Source organism: Arachis duranensis, chromosome 10 (assembly GCF_000817695.3).
Source record: "Arachis duranensis cultivar V14167 chromosome 10, aradu.V14167.gnm2.J7QH, whole genome shotgun sequence".
Classification (NCBI taxonomy): domain Eukaryota; kingdom Viridiplantae; phylum Streptophyta; class Magnoliopsida; order Fabales; family Fabaceae; genus Arachis; species Arachis duranensis.
The window spans coordinates 3,738,050-3,754,124 of record NC_029781.3 but is presented as its reverse complement, the minus strand read 5'-3'; the positions used below and the strand labels follow the sequence as shown (position 1 = coordinate 3,754,124).

The 16,075-nt window shown below is 34.2% G+C and overlaps 3 protein-coding genes across 4 annotated transcripts; 1 reads left to right on the top strand and 2 right to left on the bottom strand.

The window, feature by feature from the left end:
* Nucleotides 1-1,544: 1,544 nt before the first annotated feature.
* Nucleotides 1,545-7,520, top strand: LOC107468654 (lysine-specific demethylase JMJ28). Its single transcript, XM_016087983.3, has 12 exons — nt 1,545-2,670; nt 2,753-2,889; nt 3,266-3,371; nt 3,470-3,602; nt 3,681-3,744; nt 3,841-4,549; nt 4,796-5,119; nt 6,050-6,580; nt 6,662-6,734; nt 6,814-6,899; nt 6,988-7,107; nt 7,214-7,520. Exons 1-12 carry the CDS (start codon nt 1,972-1,974, stop codon nt 7,283-7,285), a joined length of 3,054 nt encoding a protein of 1,017 aa, XP_015943469.3. The 5' UTR covers nt 1,545-1,971; the 3' UTR covers nt 7,286-7,520.
* Nucleotides 7,521-8,348: 828 nt separating this feature from the next.
* LOC107468659 (uncharacterized) lies at nt 8,349-12,564 on the bottom strand. Of its 2 annotated transcripts, none has more exons than XM_052255314.1 (5): nt 12,341-12,564; nt 10,506-11,742; nt 9,492-9,758; nt 9,031-9,186; nt 8,349-8,844 (listed from the first exon to the last, which is right to left on the bottom strand). In XM_052255314.1, the coding sequence occupies exons 2-5, from the start codon at nt 11,733-11,735 to the stop codon at nt 8,725-8,727; spliced, it is 1,773 nt and encodes a 590-aa protein (XP_052111274.1). In that variant the 5' UTR covers nt 11,736-11,742; nt 12,341-12,564; the 3' UTR covers nt 8,349-8,724. The 2 variants fall into 2 exon arrangements, with proteins under 2 accessions (XP_052111274.1, XP_052111275.1); XM_052255315.1 differs by having other exon boundaries at nt 12,362-12,564.
* Nucleotides 12,565-13,817: 1,253 nt separating this feature from the next.
* LOC107468507 (protein MOTHER of FT and TFL1) lies at nt 13,818-15,796 on the bottom strand. Its single transcript, XM_016087816.3, has 4 exons — nt 15,556-15,796; nt 15,319-15,380; nt 14,610-14,650; nt 13,818-14,351 (listed from the first exon to the last, which is right to left on the bottom strand). The coding sequence occupies exons 1-4, from the start codon at nt 15,757-15,759 to the stop codon at nt 14,122-14,124; spliced, it is 537 nt and encodes a 178-aa protein (XP_015943302.1). The 5' UTR covers nt 15,760-15,796; the 3' UTR covers nt 13,818-14,121.
* Nucleotides 15,797-16,075: the final 279 nt, after the last annotated feature.

The following is a 16,075-nucleotide window of genomic DNA, read 5'->3' as shown; positions in this document are numbered from 1 at the left end:
ATAAGAATTTAGTGTGATATACATATATATATATATATACAATCAATTTATATCATAGTTAGAATTCTGAAAATATATATACATACAAAGAACAGTAATGGTAAAACTTGCAACGAATATATACAAGAATACTTATTACTTAACAGTAAATTAGATTAACTAACTTAATTGATTCGGTATTATAAAATACTAATTAGATTATTTGGAAACTAATTAATTATTTAAAAAATCTAAAATCAATTAACGAAATTAAAAAACACAAAAGTCAAAATAATTGTTATCTCAATAAATAAATATCGTTAAAAATCAAGTTTACTCTTTTGATTTAATTATTATTCTTGTCCTAATATATTTTTCCTCCTTCTCTGTGCATGCAATTCAACTTGTGAGTTGTGACATACTTTCATAGGTTCTTCATTACTAGTTGTCAAACTTAAAATTTCTCACACTTTTCACTTAGTGATGTCATTTTGACAGGTACATTTAGGTAAGTAGATTATCTTTTTCAACATCAAAATGAAAGTACAACTATGCCAACTCATCTGAACCACTTGGCTTTGGTAGCCTATATACTAGTACTTGTACTTAGATAGTTTATATGTACCAAACTAGAAAAATATGAACAAAATAAGTGATGCCATCTTTGAATTCATTGCAGTGCCAAAATGATAAAATGCAGAAGGCTTGAAAGCCGTTTTCACAAAGAAAAGAAATAAAAATTTTAGAAACTTTCTAGCTTCAAGCTATACTTAAATTATTAAACTTTTAATAATGAATTAAAACAATTAGAGATTTTAATCCAATCATACTTCTTCACTGTACTATTATAGCTAGCTAGTTAGTTTTTGGATCTTATAAAAAATAGTCATGAACAAAATAAAGACAAACTACTTGACTCAGTGTGTCATGATGACAGATTCCCTTCTCATAGAATCAAATGCATGGTCACAGTGCTCTTCAGCATTTAATTATAGACACCACGATATGGTTTCATCAAATTTTCCACTTAATTACTTAGTATTCTTTTAGCCTATAAACAAGCACATTTAGTGCTCTAATTACACAACTGAACACCGAAAAATAAGCAGGGAAATATTTTTCCTGTCATCAAAATCAAAAACTGAAAAAAAAAATTAGGAAAATCAAACACAACTGACCAATTTATCTCTAGAAAACTTGAGTTTTTCTATTTTGAACAAGTACATTTTCACAAACTATATAATGCTAGATATAATTTAAACTTGTATGAATGAAAAATGAAAAGTATATTTAGGTATCAATGCATCAGTTTCCTACTTACATACCAGAGATTGCACAGAATTAGTTTTTATCAAAATCATTGACTGTGATTTGAGAAATAAAAGAACAAAAACATAGACTCACATTTACATCAAATCAGAATTACATTGGTCCCCTGCATTGCAAATTACAAAAATTAAAAGCTGAAAAAATATATATAGAACTACTAAATTTCAACATCATCAACAACCACCTTAGATTATTTTTCTGTTACATAACTCCTCAATCTAATTCAGAAACAAAAAGAATCAGTAAAGGAAAGAAATATAAATCAATTGAAGAGAAAAAAAAGTCTCTAAAATCCAAAGCATGCAGTTTTTCACAGAATTGCTTGAACTGAATCAGAAGAATGACCAAAACAAAAAAGACATCAATGATTTTGGAAAGCTTTGATGAAATCAATGATCACAACCGTTCCTGTGTTGAAGATTATGAGACTAAACAGGACTTCCTATTCCTCATTAATTACGGGAATATGCCACTCCTTCAATAAATCTCTCACTGTTTTTTCTTTCTTTCTGTCCCCAATAAATAAAACTCTCCTTCGGTCTCAACTGAAACCCCCAAAGAAAAATCTAAAAAAAAAAATATCCCCTGTTCTCCGCGCTCTCTGCAAAACTTTCCCGAGAAAAACCCCAATTTTCCCAGGAAGAAAAATCGTATTTTTTTTTCATGGGAAAAAAACGGAATAAGGTGGAAGAAGCTCTGCCGGACAACCTGCGGTGCAGCCGCACCGACGGTCGGCAATGGCGGTGCCGGCGGCGCGTGATGGACAACCTCAAACTCTGCGAGCTTCACTACCTTCAAGGGCGCCACCGCCAGTACAAGCAGAAGGTTCCGGAGTCACTGAAGCTTCAGAGAACAACGAGCACCAAGACGGAGGGGCAAAACAGCACCACTTCCCAAAACGACCCCGTTTTGAAGAGCACTGAAATTAGGGCGAGGATTTCAAAGTTGATGATGCTCAGGAGGAAGAAGAGGAAATTATCCGGGGGTTCAGAGGGTGGTCCGATTAAGAGGAAGAGTAAGAAGAAGAAGAAGAAGGAGAAGCGTGATGCGCATTTGGAACTGCTAAGGATGGTTCTGCAGAGAGAGGTTGAGAAGAGCAAAGGGAAGAAGAAGGATCAGAGTGAGAATGGGAATGTGGAGGAGGATTTGGAGCTGCACCATTACTATGATGAGGGTGAGCTCAGGAGGGAATTGCCCAATGGTGTTATGGAGATTGCTCCTGCTGCTTCAACCCCACATGATTACACCAATGTGGGTTCCCATTTTGATGTCAAAGTTGGAATCTTTGATCATGGCAGAGCTCTTACACCCCGTTACTTCAGGTCCAAGAATGTTGAGAGAGACCCTGTTGGCAAGTTGCAGGTCTGTTTTTTGAAGGGCTCTTTTTGTTTTTGTTTTTTTGTGATCTTGATGTTTCTGATGTTTTCTGTTTTTGTTTTTCAAGGTTGTGCCTTATGGAGTGAACTTGAAGAAGGGTAAGAGGAAGAAGTGCCATTGGTGCCAGAGAAGTGATTCCTGGAATCTGATAAAGTGTTCTCGCTGCCAGAAAGAGTTTTTCTGCATGAATTGCATTAAAGAAAGGTTGGGACATGATTCAATTTTATTTACTCAAACTTTGGTCATGATGTTCTATGGATATACTTGTTTATGAAAACTTCACTTCATGTTGAATTTCTTGCTTTGTTGTTGTGCTGATGTGCACAGGGAAACCTTCAGTATCTATACTGTAGGCTGTAGTATAATTTGGACAATGCCGAAACTTTAAATTTTAGGAAACATTGTTTGATCAGCTAAATGCATAATTGAGATGATTTAAAATGCAATTCTCCAACTCTTAGATGAAACGATGATCAGTAATGATTTGTACGAGGATATTTGCCAATATGACCTCTGCTTCTTGCTCCTTTTGTAATGATCATCAAAATGTGAGACATTTTATTTGTTGAAATAACTTCAGGTATTTTGACACCCAAAATGAAGTTAAGATGGCATGTCCAGTGTGTAGAGGAACTTGCACTTGTAAAGATTGCTTGGCTATTCAACGTAAAGACAGAGAAAGTAAGGTCTGATATCAAATAGTGATGCTCTCTTCTGTTTGATCAGTTTTTGTGTAGTAGCACATCCCCAACACTTCAATTTTCCCTATTTTGCCATTTGTCAGGAATATTTAGCTGGTAGAAGCAGAGTTGATAGAATATTGCATTTTCATTATTCAATCTGTATGCTGCTTCCTGTACTGAAACAAATAAGTGAAGATCAGCATATTGAGCTGGAAACAGAAGCGAAAATCAAAGGTAGTAACTGTTATTATTCTAAAATTAATAATTCTGGATTGAATTTTTTGCATTACAGCACATGCTTTTGTGTTCCAGGGAAAACAATCACTGATATTCTCGTCAAGCAGGTTGAATTCGGCCGCAATGAGAAGAATTACTGGTAAGCTCGTCTCTGCTTATGCTATTGAGAAAATTTAAATGATTTTCTAATATTACTTGCTGATGAATGAAAATATGTATGCAATACTTGTCTCAGCAATCACTGCAAAACACCCATCCTGGATCTTCATAGAAGCTGCCTTAGTTGTTCCTATAGCCTTTGCTTAAGTTGTTGTCAGGAATTAAGACAAGGAAGAACTTCTGAAGAAGTTAGCTCTTATTTGTCCAAGCTACCTGATGAAATACACAGTTGTACTGCTGGTGAAAACCACCTTTTGGATGATAAGGCCATTTTACACGAAAACTCAACTGGCTCTTCAACATTGCCTGAATCGTCAGGGTTTGATGGTACCTATGGTGTGTCATGTCCATCTACAGAGTTAGGTGGTTGTGGCGATAGCCATCTTGATTTGAGATGTCTTTTTCCCTTAAGCTGGATTAAAGAGATGGAAGTAATGGCAGACGAAATAGTTTGCAGTTATGAATTTCCTGAAATTTTGGATAAAAGTTCATCCTGCTTACTGTGTATTGACAGAGATCAGCAGCTGCAAAAGGCAGCTCAAAGAGAAGATTCTAATGATAATTGTTTGTTTTATCCTACGATTTTGGACATTACTAGTGATCATTTTGAACACTTTCAGAAACACTGGGGGAAGGGCCATCCTGTAATAGTGCAAGATGCACTCAAGAGTACTTCAAACCTCAGTTGGGATCCACTCATCTTGTTCTGTGCTTATCTTGAGAGGAGCATTACAAGATATGAGAATAATAAGGACTTACTTGAAGCTTGTTTGGATTGGTGTGAGGTCAGTATAAATTAATTGTGTATCTTACGATTTCTTCAACTTGATACTATCACTGTTTGTTGCAGAAACAAAAAAAGCCGTAGGCTAAAGAATGCTTAGTGCATATGCCCATTGTATGTTTAAATCCACGATCCATATCCTTCGTAGTGATGAAGCTCTCTTGAGCCAGAAGACCATTGTTAAAAGTGTAATATTCTATTTTATCCCACCAAAAAATATATTAATTTCAGTCCTTACTCTGGGCAGGTGGAAATCAACATTAGGCAGTATTTTACTGGGTCCCTTAAAAGTCAGCCCCAGAGGAATGCTTGGCATGAGATGTTGAAAATAAAAGGCTGGTTGTCTTCCCAGCTATTCAAAGAAGAGTTTCCAGCTCATTTTGCTGCAATAATTGATGCCATACCAATTCAAGAATACATGAATCCCATGTCTGGTTTCCTTAACATGGCTGTAAATTTGCCACAGGGGACTACAAAACATGACATGGGACCATATATCTATATCTCATACGGCTGCGCTGATGAAGAAACTGATTCTGTGACCAAACTATGTTACGACTCATATGATTTGGTTTGTTCCCTTGTTACATTGCATTTGATTTCTCAATAGTAATACCTTTGTAAGCATTTTTGTTTATTGAATCTCTATTCCAGCATGGAAAAGTGATTGCTAGTGTCAATATATTTCAAAATATACTTCTTTTTTTGACCAAATTGTGATATTCATCTTTTATGCACATCTCATGTTCTGTTAACTCCGAGGGTATTCCTTCCTCTGGAGTAATAAGCATCCTCCTGGAATGCTTCCTACTTGGTGAAACAGTGTGTTCTTTTTCTCCTTGCGTGTATGTCTCTTGCAGATCTGTGTGTGAAAAATATTGAATATTCGAAATACAAATCATGCTACTTTCTATATTGTTGCTCAAAGTTTTTCACAAAAGTTTTGTGGAGTTTAATAGCCTTGGAGCTCTTCATTGAAGTCAACTGAATACTCCACTAAATTGTTGCATGGAGATGCTGTGACCAAAATATGGCCAAACCCTTAGTTAACAGATGTTGTGTTTATTAGGAATTGGTTAACAAATATGCATTGTTCTGTGAAATTGAAGTACATACTTTAAATCCTTGAGAAATTTGTATTTGGTTTCATCAATTGCTCAAATCTAATACAAACAAGCTTGTTTTCCAAATCAATGCACCATGCATACAGTAGGTGTTGTCTCCAACATAACATATGGTATGACATGAATGTTTGCACAAGGGAGAAGAAGTAAAATTTTTATTTTTTTATTTTTGGCCGGAGTGAAAATTATTTGTATGGATGTATGTCCGTCGCCCACACCTTGAAATACAATTTATATGTTCTCTCTTGAACTTTTGAACTCACGTGCAAATGCATTATGCCAAATAGCTTTGCTTGATGGTTCTCAGTAAAAGAATTTTCTGCAGATAATATTTATTGATTCCATTCACCTGATGTCTGATATATAAATTTTCACAGGTTAACATTATGGCACATACCACAGATGTCCCTCTGTCTGCAGAACACCTTACTAAAATACGCAGATTATTGAAAAAGCACAAAGCTTTATGTCGAAGGGAGTCTTCCAAAATTACTGCTGAGCATGCTGAAGACACAGAACAAAATGGACATCAAGGTGTGGTAAGAGAAGGGATGGACTTTTTCAGGAGAGTCAATAGAATATCTTCTATCCCCACTGAAGCCAGAACGAAAACTAGTCACAGTTTAGACACCGATACCTCTGGGAGTGGAGAATGTGATTTAGTTTCTGATGCTGGAAAAGCGCAAAGTTCTTCACCTATCCACAAGACAGTTAAAAGCACTGAAATGTCTCCAGACCATGATAATACTAGAAGAACCTTAGAAAATCCGAACGGTGATAAAAGCAAGTTTACTGAGGATTCGGGTGCTCAGTGGGATGTCTTTCGGAGAGAAGATGTACCAAAGCTCTTGGAATACCTCAAAAGGCATCATGATGAATTTTCTTATAGCCATGAATACCAAGAGGAGGTAAGTTCCTAAGAAGACCATTCCCTCTTAATCATGATCTTGTTTCAGTTGGTGATGATTTGTTTGGTTTCTCTTATGCAGATGGTTCATCCAATTCTTGATCAGAGCTTCTATCTCAACAATTTTCACAAAATGAGACTTAAGGAGGAATTTGGTAAGTATAGCTTTGTCTGTTTTATCTTTAGATTGCAATCCTAGATTACTAAATGGACTCACCTGTGACTATTTTCAAGAAATTGAACCATGGACATTTGAGCAACATGTTGGAGAAGCTGTTATCATTCCTACTGGATGTCCATACCAAATTCGGAATCCTAAGGTACTTTTTGCATTTGAATACAACATTTTCTTATCCTCTAGCTAATTAAAGAGTATGAATGTATGACAACATTATATGATTCTTGCAGTGTTCTGTTCATGTGGTATTGGAGTTTGTTTCCCCTGAGAACGTTTCTGAAAGCATCCAATTGATCGATGAGGTTCGTCTGCTTCCAAAAGACCATATAGCAAAAGTAGACAAGCTTGAGGTACATTTCATCATGATATCATTATTTACCATTAACTGCTTTCTTCTGTTAGATGTATGCACCAAATTGACCTAGCCTTTGTTTCTGCTTTGTCTTCATCATATAGGTGAAGAAGATGGCTCTCTATAGCATGAATACAGCAATTAAAGAAATACGTGACTTTACAAGCAAAGCTTGATCACTCCCTTCTCAATCACCAGTTCAACAACCTCTTGTACAGATTAATTGTCATCTTGTGTAGATTTAGTTAGGAGTTTAATTCATTAGTTTCAGCTTATTTTCTGACATTCATGCTTCTCATGAATCTGAAATAAAATTAAAAGAATTCAAGGGCTGCTTAGATTTCTTACCCATGCAATAGCAGGGCTTATCTTAAACGATGCACGGAATAAAATTATGCTTATTGCTGTTTAGATTTGTTTTTTGTTGCCAGGTGTTAATAATCATGGCAGCAGTTTTTGCATCTCAATCTCAAGTTCTAGCTGTTGGTGACAACTTTGTAGATGCACTGAAATGGAATTGGTTGTTTTTTACTTTTATCAAAATTCCCCAGTCTTGTAGTACACTAGTGTAAAACCTGCGCTACGCACAGGCCAAATGTTGATTCATTGTAAAAATTTGTTGGTATTTTTGTATTATTACTAATCGTTGTTATTTTTAACTTGAAAAAGTTTCTCGTATTGTAAAAATTTGTTGGTATTTTTGTATTATTACTAATCGTTGTTATTTTTAACTTGAAAAAGTTCTTCATATAAAAAAATCCATTATACAGTGTATAAGACTGTTCTGTCATCTACTTTTCAGCTGAATAATTTAGTTATTTTTCTAGCCCATAATAGCGAATTTCACTTAAATGTGAAAGCTATTATATTTGTATATTTAAATAAATATTGTTACACTTTGTTATTGTTATACAACCCCAAAAAATTAAAACTTTATTTAATCACACAAACAACGAATACTAACTAAATGACTTCTAGTTACATTAATAGACCCCTAATATATGTCCTGTGCACTACGCGTAAGTCATGTACTTAATCTACTTTATTGTATTTATGTGTAATTTGTTTACAAAACGATTAATATATATTTAGTTTATTTACTGAAAGAATTAATTTACTTAGTATATAGAAAGATTAAATGATTAATCTCTTTTGTTATATTTATGTTTAATTTGGTTAAAAAATTCAATATAAACGATAAGGAAGGAGACAATGTTAGAAAAGGTAACAAGAACAGAATGGTTCAAAATACAACGTTAAATTTCATTAAATTCGGTTAGTAAACTATACGATCCCAAGCACGTTCCTGCATCTTGCCATGGTGCAACCGTGCAACAAAGTGTAAAGGAGGAGAGATGAATATTTCACCGTTTTATTATCTGTTTACTTTCACTTTCTCACTTTCTTACAAGCTGTGATCCTCACAGTAAAACTATGGGAAATTAACAAAAGATGAATACAGGGGATAATCTTGTTCCCCCCTACAAGGTAACAAGAAAAAGAAAGAACAAAAAAATTGGGCAGATGCGAGTAAGACACCACCCTAGGACAGGTGATGTTTTTATCTTTGTCAAAATTGTTTCCTAAGAAATGAACCTCAACAAACACAGCCTATTCAAGGAGCCATGAGTCCGTCAATTGTGTAAGAAAGAGACTTTGCCCAATCAGCTCTAAGTAGCAACGTCTGCAGCGTCTGCATCACGTTGTATCCAGGATCAAGCTTTCGCTGCCAACCCTGCAAATTCAATGTTACTAACTTCAGGTGAATCACATTGGCAAATAGAAATGTGGCAATGGACAAGGGAATAGGAAGGCTTATCCTTCACAGTATGGGGTAGGGAAATGCTCAAAATCTAAATGCATCTTCAAGCTGAAGCATTTCCATAAATGTCAATTGGGTAAAAAGAAGAAAAGTAGTTACCTCAAGAACCAAAGTCGTCACCATGACGGTACATACATTGCCATCAATATTAACTCTATGACGCCGAACTTTCTCAAGTAATTGCTCCATGCACTCGGCAGGATGAACCAGATCACCTTCTGGAGTGCCCCAAAATGTAAATGCCTCTTCTACTTCCTGTTCACGAGCAGACAATGAATAAGGTTCAAAATTACATTAAAACGAAATGTGTATAAGCCGCTAAAATAAAAACCAGTGTCTATGGGTAACAGGAAAAATGGCCAAAATGATATCTTGTTCATATTTGATGATTTGGGTTCAATCAATCACAAAGCCTGGATATTTGTCCCTATATAACATATTGTAGTGCATATAGATTTTAACACTAGATATCAAATTTATAATTGATGTCTAACTAGCATATGGTTGATTCATAACTAATGCAAGTGGAAAGAAAAATATTATTTTGAAAACGAAAATACCTCAATAAAAGCATTTGGATTTGGGCAATTCTGTTGTTTTGATAAACTGAGTGCACATAGTGCAGCAGTTCGGCCATCTCGGAGCGCAACAGCTTTGAAAAATTCCACTAAATTAACTCGATCACTGCCAGACAATTCAGCAGTCATGCCTACATCAAGGAAAATTACATGAGGCTTTGATTTGAAGAGCCGTTTCCGAGAATTGCTCTGAGACACTCGGACAAGGATATTTCCAGGATGCATGTCTGCATGAATGAAGTTGTCCACCTGAAAGGAGACATCCCAATGTCTTGGAAGCTAAAACTTAAGGATGTTCGATGCTAAAACTATTGTAGGACCCATGCTTCAAGTTCACATTAAAATTGAGCCATAAAATGATTACTGACAGAAGTCAACAGACTACTAATTTGAACAAGGAAAATGATTATATAAAGATGAGATGAGACAGTTGAGCACAACCACCAGGATGCTCTCCTAAAAGGAAAATAAATAAATAATTTAAACAACCAACACTGACTAATTATGTAAGAAAAGCTCCTCATATCACTGCACACCCCACATCTAACAAAGAAACCTATCCAAATGGCCACAATTTCCAAGATTACTATTTATCATACACCTTGATGAACCAAAAAGAAAAAAACAGAGAAATAACAATTTATTTCACCAGGTTTATAGTTGCTTAACCAATTAAATAGGACAAATCAAACCCAGACCTAACTTGGATGTATATATTAGCATCTTAATTTCCTAACAATTGCTCCTGTGCTCCATACATGTTGAAATAGCTAGGGTTAAGCTAGATATTTTTAAACATAAGCCAATAACTTAATATTCTTGTTCCCTAGTTATATTATTTCAAGTCATGATCCATGAGTAATAATAATTTTCGCTTTTATGATGAGAAATATATATATCAAGAAGGCTCAAAATAAAAGCATTGATTCTGATGCTATCACCAATCAACACAATGCAACAGGACAAAAGTTTACAAATAAAAGAGATATTTTTTACCAGAAGCATCTTCAAGAGTGCATGAGTCCCAATGTGAGCAAGAGCAGACTTAATCCTTTCATGTCCTTGAAGATCATCAACATAATGCGATACACTTTCCCCCTTCTCATACGTTTCTACCAATACAGCAGGATGCACCAGGTAAACTGCAAACTGTTGCACACTCTCATCTAACCTTAGCCAATTTAGGGCAGGGATGAAGTTTGAAAGTTTTGCCGCCAAATTTAGGATAGCAAAATCTCTTCTGATTGATTCTCCCACACCAGGATGCCTAACCTTTACAGCTACATCCATGAGGTTTCCTTGTTGACCAGGATAACGATATTTTAATTTAGCACGATGCACTTGGGCAATGCTTCCAGATGCGACAGGCAATTCTTCAAAGTTTTCAAAAATCTCAGAAATTTTTCGGCCAAATGCTTTTTCTATAGTTTTCTTTGTGTAGTTAAAGCTATGCTCAGGAGCTTTGGAATGAAGTTCTGAAAGCTTAGAGCATAGATCTCGTGGAAACAGATCAGGCCGTGTAGCTGCCCACTGACCCCATTTTATGAATGCTGGACCTGACTTTTCTAGCGTACGATGAACGACCTGGAGCCACAATTCCCTGTATTTTGGTCCAAGATAGTCTGCAAATGGTGCCATCACGATACTTGGAGAGAATAATATGGCTAGATATAGAGCTCTAAGTAATAGGACAATTCCTTCAACTACAAGGTATGTAAAAGCAAACATGTAATTGTACCCATCTTGTGCACGAACATACAGAGCATTCTGTGATTGGTAGCGATCTGCATCTACCCAATTTCCCCGAGCCAATGCAAGCTCTCCACATGTAAGCGCAAAAATGCCAGGGACAAGAAAATAATAACGAGAAAAGGCAAGGCTCACAGCCTGAGCAATCGTATTTATGGTGGGAAGTGTGTCACGACTGGAACAATACTTTCTGTACAGTGATTTCCAGGCAATTTGAGCATTATTAAGTGTCGTCGCATTTCTTGCTGAGATTACTGAAGTATTCCTAAGAGAATAACATTTATGAAAGCTCCCATATGTCTCATACCACAACAATGACCGACGTGCTTCACCAGGAAACTTATATTGCATGTAGGACCTGTATTGGTGGATGTTGTGTCCAGCTGTGACAATCACCCCATGTCTACCCACTTCCAGGTGTCCACTTCTGTGACCTCGAAGAAACAATCGAGCAGCTTTCCTTATATGTTTATGCATCTGATATCTGCAAATCAATAGCTAAGTGAACCACAACAAGGATTTAATCACATAATTCATTAATATTTTCATTTTCCATCTATTTCTGCATAAAAACAAAACCTTTACTTCGGTAATATTAGCTACTGCTCTTCACTTGTTCAACCACAGAAGGTATAGTGAGCAATAGCATTAAACTTTGGATGAATACACCAAATGAACGTGTATTCTAAATTCTAATTCCTAAAAAAGCGATACAGAAGCTAAGAAATGAGTTAACAGAGAATACAAGAGGGCCCAATTATTTGTTCCAATTTCTTTGGAGGTTCCAGCAATTTCCACCACGTGGTTGCTATCTAAGAATGGCAGCGTTTGATAATTGAATAGCTTTTGGGAAATTGAAGGATTGGCACTGAGAATCAGATCAGGTGCATTCTGATCTGACCAATCAAAGATTCATTCATAGGGAGAAAGAAACACAATCAAAATCATTCCGCTAATCAAATAAACACAAGTTTCCTCACTAATCAGCCAAATCAAACATCTACCGCGAAAACGAAATCTAAATAAATAAATAAATAAACTTAAAAAAATATATATTATAGAAATTGAAAGAGGGAGAGAACCTGGGAAAGAAGAGAACATACTATGGATATAATCCTTTGGAGGATGTCGTTGACGAACAGTGATTATGATTATAGAAATTAGAGAAGAAAACCAAAAAAGGAACAAACTTTTGACGTGAATGAATATGTGAATGTGATGTTGGCGACGTTCAACGATTGGCGCCCATCACTAATACAGGAAACCCTAGAGCACTCCAATTCCTACCAAAATGGAAAAGAAAAAAAAATCACTATATTTTCCATATTTAAATAATCAAACAAGAAACTATTTATACTTTAGTATTATTTTTAGGGTGCTAACATCACTGATAAAAGTTTAAATTCAATACTTATAATAGATTAATTTTAATGTACGTAAATTATTTCATATTTTCGTACAATTTTTTAGAAGATTATTTATATATAATAATTTTAAAAGTTAATTATTTTTACAAGTTTATTATAAGTGAAATCAAAACTAAATTCTATTTTCAAATAAGAAATTATTATTTATTTGTAATGCTTTTCAAATGGTAGAATGAAAATTAATTATGTCTTCTTATTTTGTAATAATTTTTTATTGAATAATACTAATAAATTACCAATTTTTAATGAAAATTAGCAATTTAAATTCTAGAAAATTAGTTCTGTTTACAAGACATCGTTATAATTTTTTAATTAGATAAAAAATCAATTATACAAAAAAAAAAGCACAAAAAAGTTTTGTGAAATAAAAGAAAAATTACTGATCTATATAAAGCGGCCGGTCGTCTGAAGCTGGTTTGCTTTGACTTGGAAATTGGAATTAAACTATTGCAATAAAAGAAATAAGATAAAACCCAGATGAGTTTTGTAATATATCATCATAGTAATGACTGATACTGCTGTGATTTATTTGGAGTATTTTCTGAAAAAAATAGGGAGATATATTTGTTGGCGTTTTGATTTATTAGAAAGTGAGACTAAATCTAATTTATGTTTATAACTAATAATACAGTACTATAAAATTAAACAATTAAGATTAGACCAAATTTAATCCACTTGAATCTGACTAAATACGGAGATTACTAGAAAAAAATTGAGTTATAATTTAGAAATTATCTTTACTACGATTTTCAATGTAAAGAATATCGACCAAATTAAACTGCACTTTAGAAGCATACAACTATGAAAGTTTTAAGTTTATAGCTTTAAATCTTAATAATTAAGTTCATCTTATGTTTACGAATTTCTTGGTCCACAATACACAAATAATAAGACTTGGTCTCATCATCATCTTTAGTTGCTGGTTTGCTTGCATGCTGTTCTCCAATGATAGCAACATATGTGTTGCTACTTCAGGTAACGTGTCACGTTTACATGCATAAAATTCAACCACATCGATGTCTATGAACCTCTCATTATTTGTTCGGTTTACACACTCATCGTTAAAACATCATTTAAAAATGTAATCCGCACAACAATCATTGATTTAACACGGTAGTTGAGGATTCAATTTATACAATTTTACAAATATATTTAACTTAACAAGCGTTTATCCCAGAAATTTTAGTGTCACACTTTTGCATACAATTAATTAATCAAACCTTGAAGATCAAACATTAAGAATCCTAGCTAAAAGGACAGCAGCATTGATAACATAGGTAACAAAACCATACAAAACTACCGAAGAAAGTAGAAACACAAACCAAGGTCCAAGCACAACACACAGACACATTAGGAGGCAAATGGTACAAGCCTCAGCCACAGGAAATGACAAAGTTTTTTTCTTTTTGGTCATAGGAAATGACAAAGTTTGAATGTCATTGACGTTTCCTAGTCTTAGGTTCCTTCTGAGAATTGAAGTATATAGCGGCAACCGGAGGCCCAAGATAGTGTTGGGAAGCAAACTGGCGAGTATTGAAATTGGGCCGTCCATTTGGAGGCCCAATTTGAGTTGTTGGGCCTTCATTACTTTGATTAAATACTGCAAAAACGTAGCGGTGAATTCCCACCGGTGGACATGGTCCTGTGTACGTCACCAACTCCTTCCCTACAGTAATATAGTTTCAAAACCAATATATGTCAATCACATTCATACATTATTAGGTGAAATTTAATTTTGATTCATTGATATTGAAGATATAAAATATTTTATATAATTGTATAATTATATCTATTTTTTAAATAATTATTTATTCAATCAATATAAAAAATAATTATTTTTACTGATATATTATTTTATAATATATATTATATCAAAATTAAATGCTTATTATGTGACACAAGTTCTTGTTTATTATTTACTAACCTTGAGTGACATCAGAACCATTAGGGATATCCACAACCATCCTGTCAATTTCAATCATAATCAATATGAATTGTAAATTATATGTCATCATTTATACAATATATCTTTATCTATATTTACAATTTCTTGATTATAATGCAATTTCTTGATTATAATGCAAGATGTTAGATTATTTTTTAGTAAGTAATAATAAAGAGTACATAGTATTTTTAATAGATATAGATTTATTTGTTATTTGTTATAATTTTTTTTAATAAGAATACATAAAGAGTACATAATATATAAAGTATAATAACTCAACAAATATTTTTAAATAAATTTTTTATTCTCTTCGACTATAAGAATAACTTATTTTTCTCCCTCTCTTATTTTTTTTCTAATTCATCAAACAATTAACATTATAGGTTAAATAGTTTAGGATTAGATTTTCTTCGCAAAGTATTTACTGATCTATACAAATATTTAATAAATAGAAGCATGGAGTTCGTATTAATACAACGATAATCCAAAACAACATCCACCTTATCATTATTTCTTTCTTTGAACTCTTTGGTGCTATAAACTTTTAACAAAGATGTCTTAAAAGAACAATGGTTGCAACATAGTACCGAACGATATCAAATTTTAACCCTAGCTAGATTTAGCTAACATAATTTTTAACAATCTGCAATTATTGGAATAAAAGAATAGACCAAGTGTAATTGAATACCAGTGGAGCCACTCTCTGTATGATGGTTCACTAGGACTTGGAGCATCAGGATCCACCATTACCTATACCAAAACATATTATAAACACAAACCACACAGTGCAACATTATTATAAGAAATAAATAATAACTAACCTCAAAATAAAGTTCTACCATTTTTCCTACATAATGTAATTTGATGAACTATTTATTTATTGATGAATTAATATTAATATATAAATAATGGTGGCATATAATACCAGAGTGTAGAGATGGGCAGCATTATTAGAGGAACCTAGAATTTGAACATGGGGTTTATCAGCTGCTAGAGAAGGTTTGATTTCACAACCGTTAGCCACCTGTTTGGAGCCGTAGATAACTGTGATTTCAGCGGTCGGAGTGAAGGGGTCGACAACTTCTCCAATGACCTTGCCGACGGACAGTGCCCCAGTTGACCTACCCATATTAAGTGAAGTGTGTTTCTAATAATGAAGAGTTAGTATGTTCTCAAATTTAGACCTAGGATAAGATACAATTATTATTTATAGTAAGTTTATTTGATTTTGATTGTATTGAAGCTTTTGGTAGCTGCGTGTGACACGTGTATGCAAGGTTGTGTAGAGTGGCATTAGGTCTTTCCACTAGGATGGTGAGCATACAACACGTGTTGCTTCTTTGTTCGTTTGACGGTTCATTATGCCTCTACACTAATATGTTGACCCTTGAGCATTCACAATTTCACACACATGTGCCGCCACAATTCTATTTACCTATATACCC

What these genes read in the sequence shown, in the direction of transcription:
- LOC107468654 (XM_016087983.3), top strand. Translation starts at nt 1,972, where the DNA reads ATGGGAAAAAAACGGAATAAGGTGGAAGAAGCTCTGCCGGACAACCTG. An exon ending in GCCATGAATACCAAGAGGAG is followed by an intron (nt 6,581 to 6,661) that starts GTAAGTTCCTAA and finishes TCTCTTATGCAG; the next exon opens with ATGGTTCATCCAATTCTTGA. An exon ending in CAAAAGTAGACAAGCTTGAG is followed by an intron (nt 7,108 to 7,213) that starts GTACATTTCATC and finishes TTCATCATATAG; the next exon opens with GTGAAGAAGATGGCTCTCTA.
- LOC107468659 (XM_052255314.1), bottom strand. Translation starts at nt 11,735, where the DNA reads ATGCATAAACATATAAGGAAAGCTGCTCGATTGTTTCTTCGAGGTCAC. An exon ending in ATCCAAATGCTTTTATTGAG is followed by an intron (nt 9,187 to 9,491) that starts GTATTTTCGTTT and finishes GCTCGTGAACAG; the next exon opens with GAAGTAGAAGAGGCATTTAC. An exon ending in TGACGACTTTGGTTCTTGAG is followed by an intron (nt 8,845 to 9,030) that starts GTAACTACTTTT and finishes TTGAATTTGCAG; the next exon opens with GGTTGGCAGCGAAAGCTTGA.
- LOC107468507 (XM_016087816.3), bottom strand. Translation starts at nt 15,759, where the DNA reads ATGGGTAGGTCAACTGGGGCACTGTCCGTCGGCAAGGTCATTGGAGAA. An exon ending in CTGCCCATCTCTACACTCTG is followed by an intron (nt 15,381 to 15,555) that starts GTATTATATGCC and finishes GTTTTGGTATAG; the next exon opens with GTAATGGTGGATCCTGATGC. An exon ending in TACAGAGAGTGGCTCCACTG is followed by an intron (nt 14,651 to 15,318) that starts GTATTCAATTAC and finishes TGAAATTGACAG; the next exon opens with GATGGTTGTGGATATCCCTA.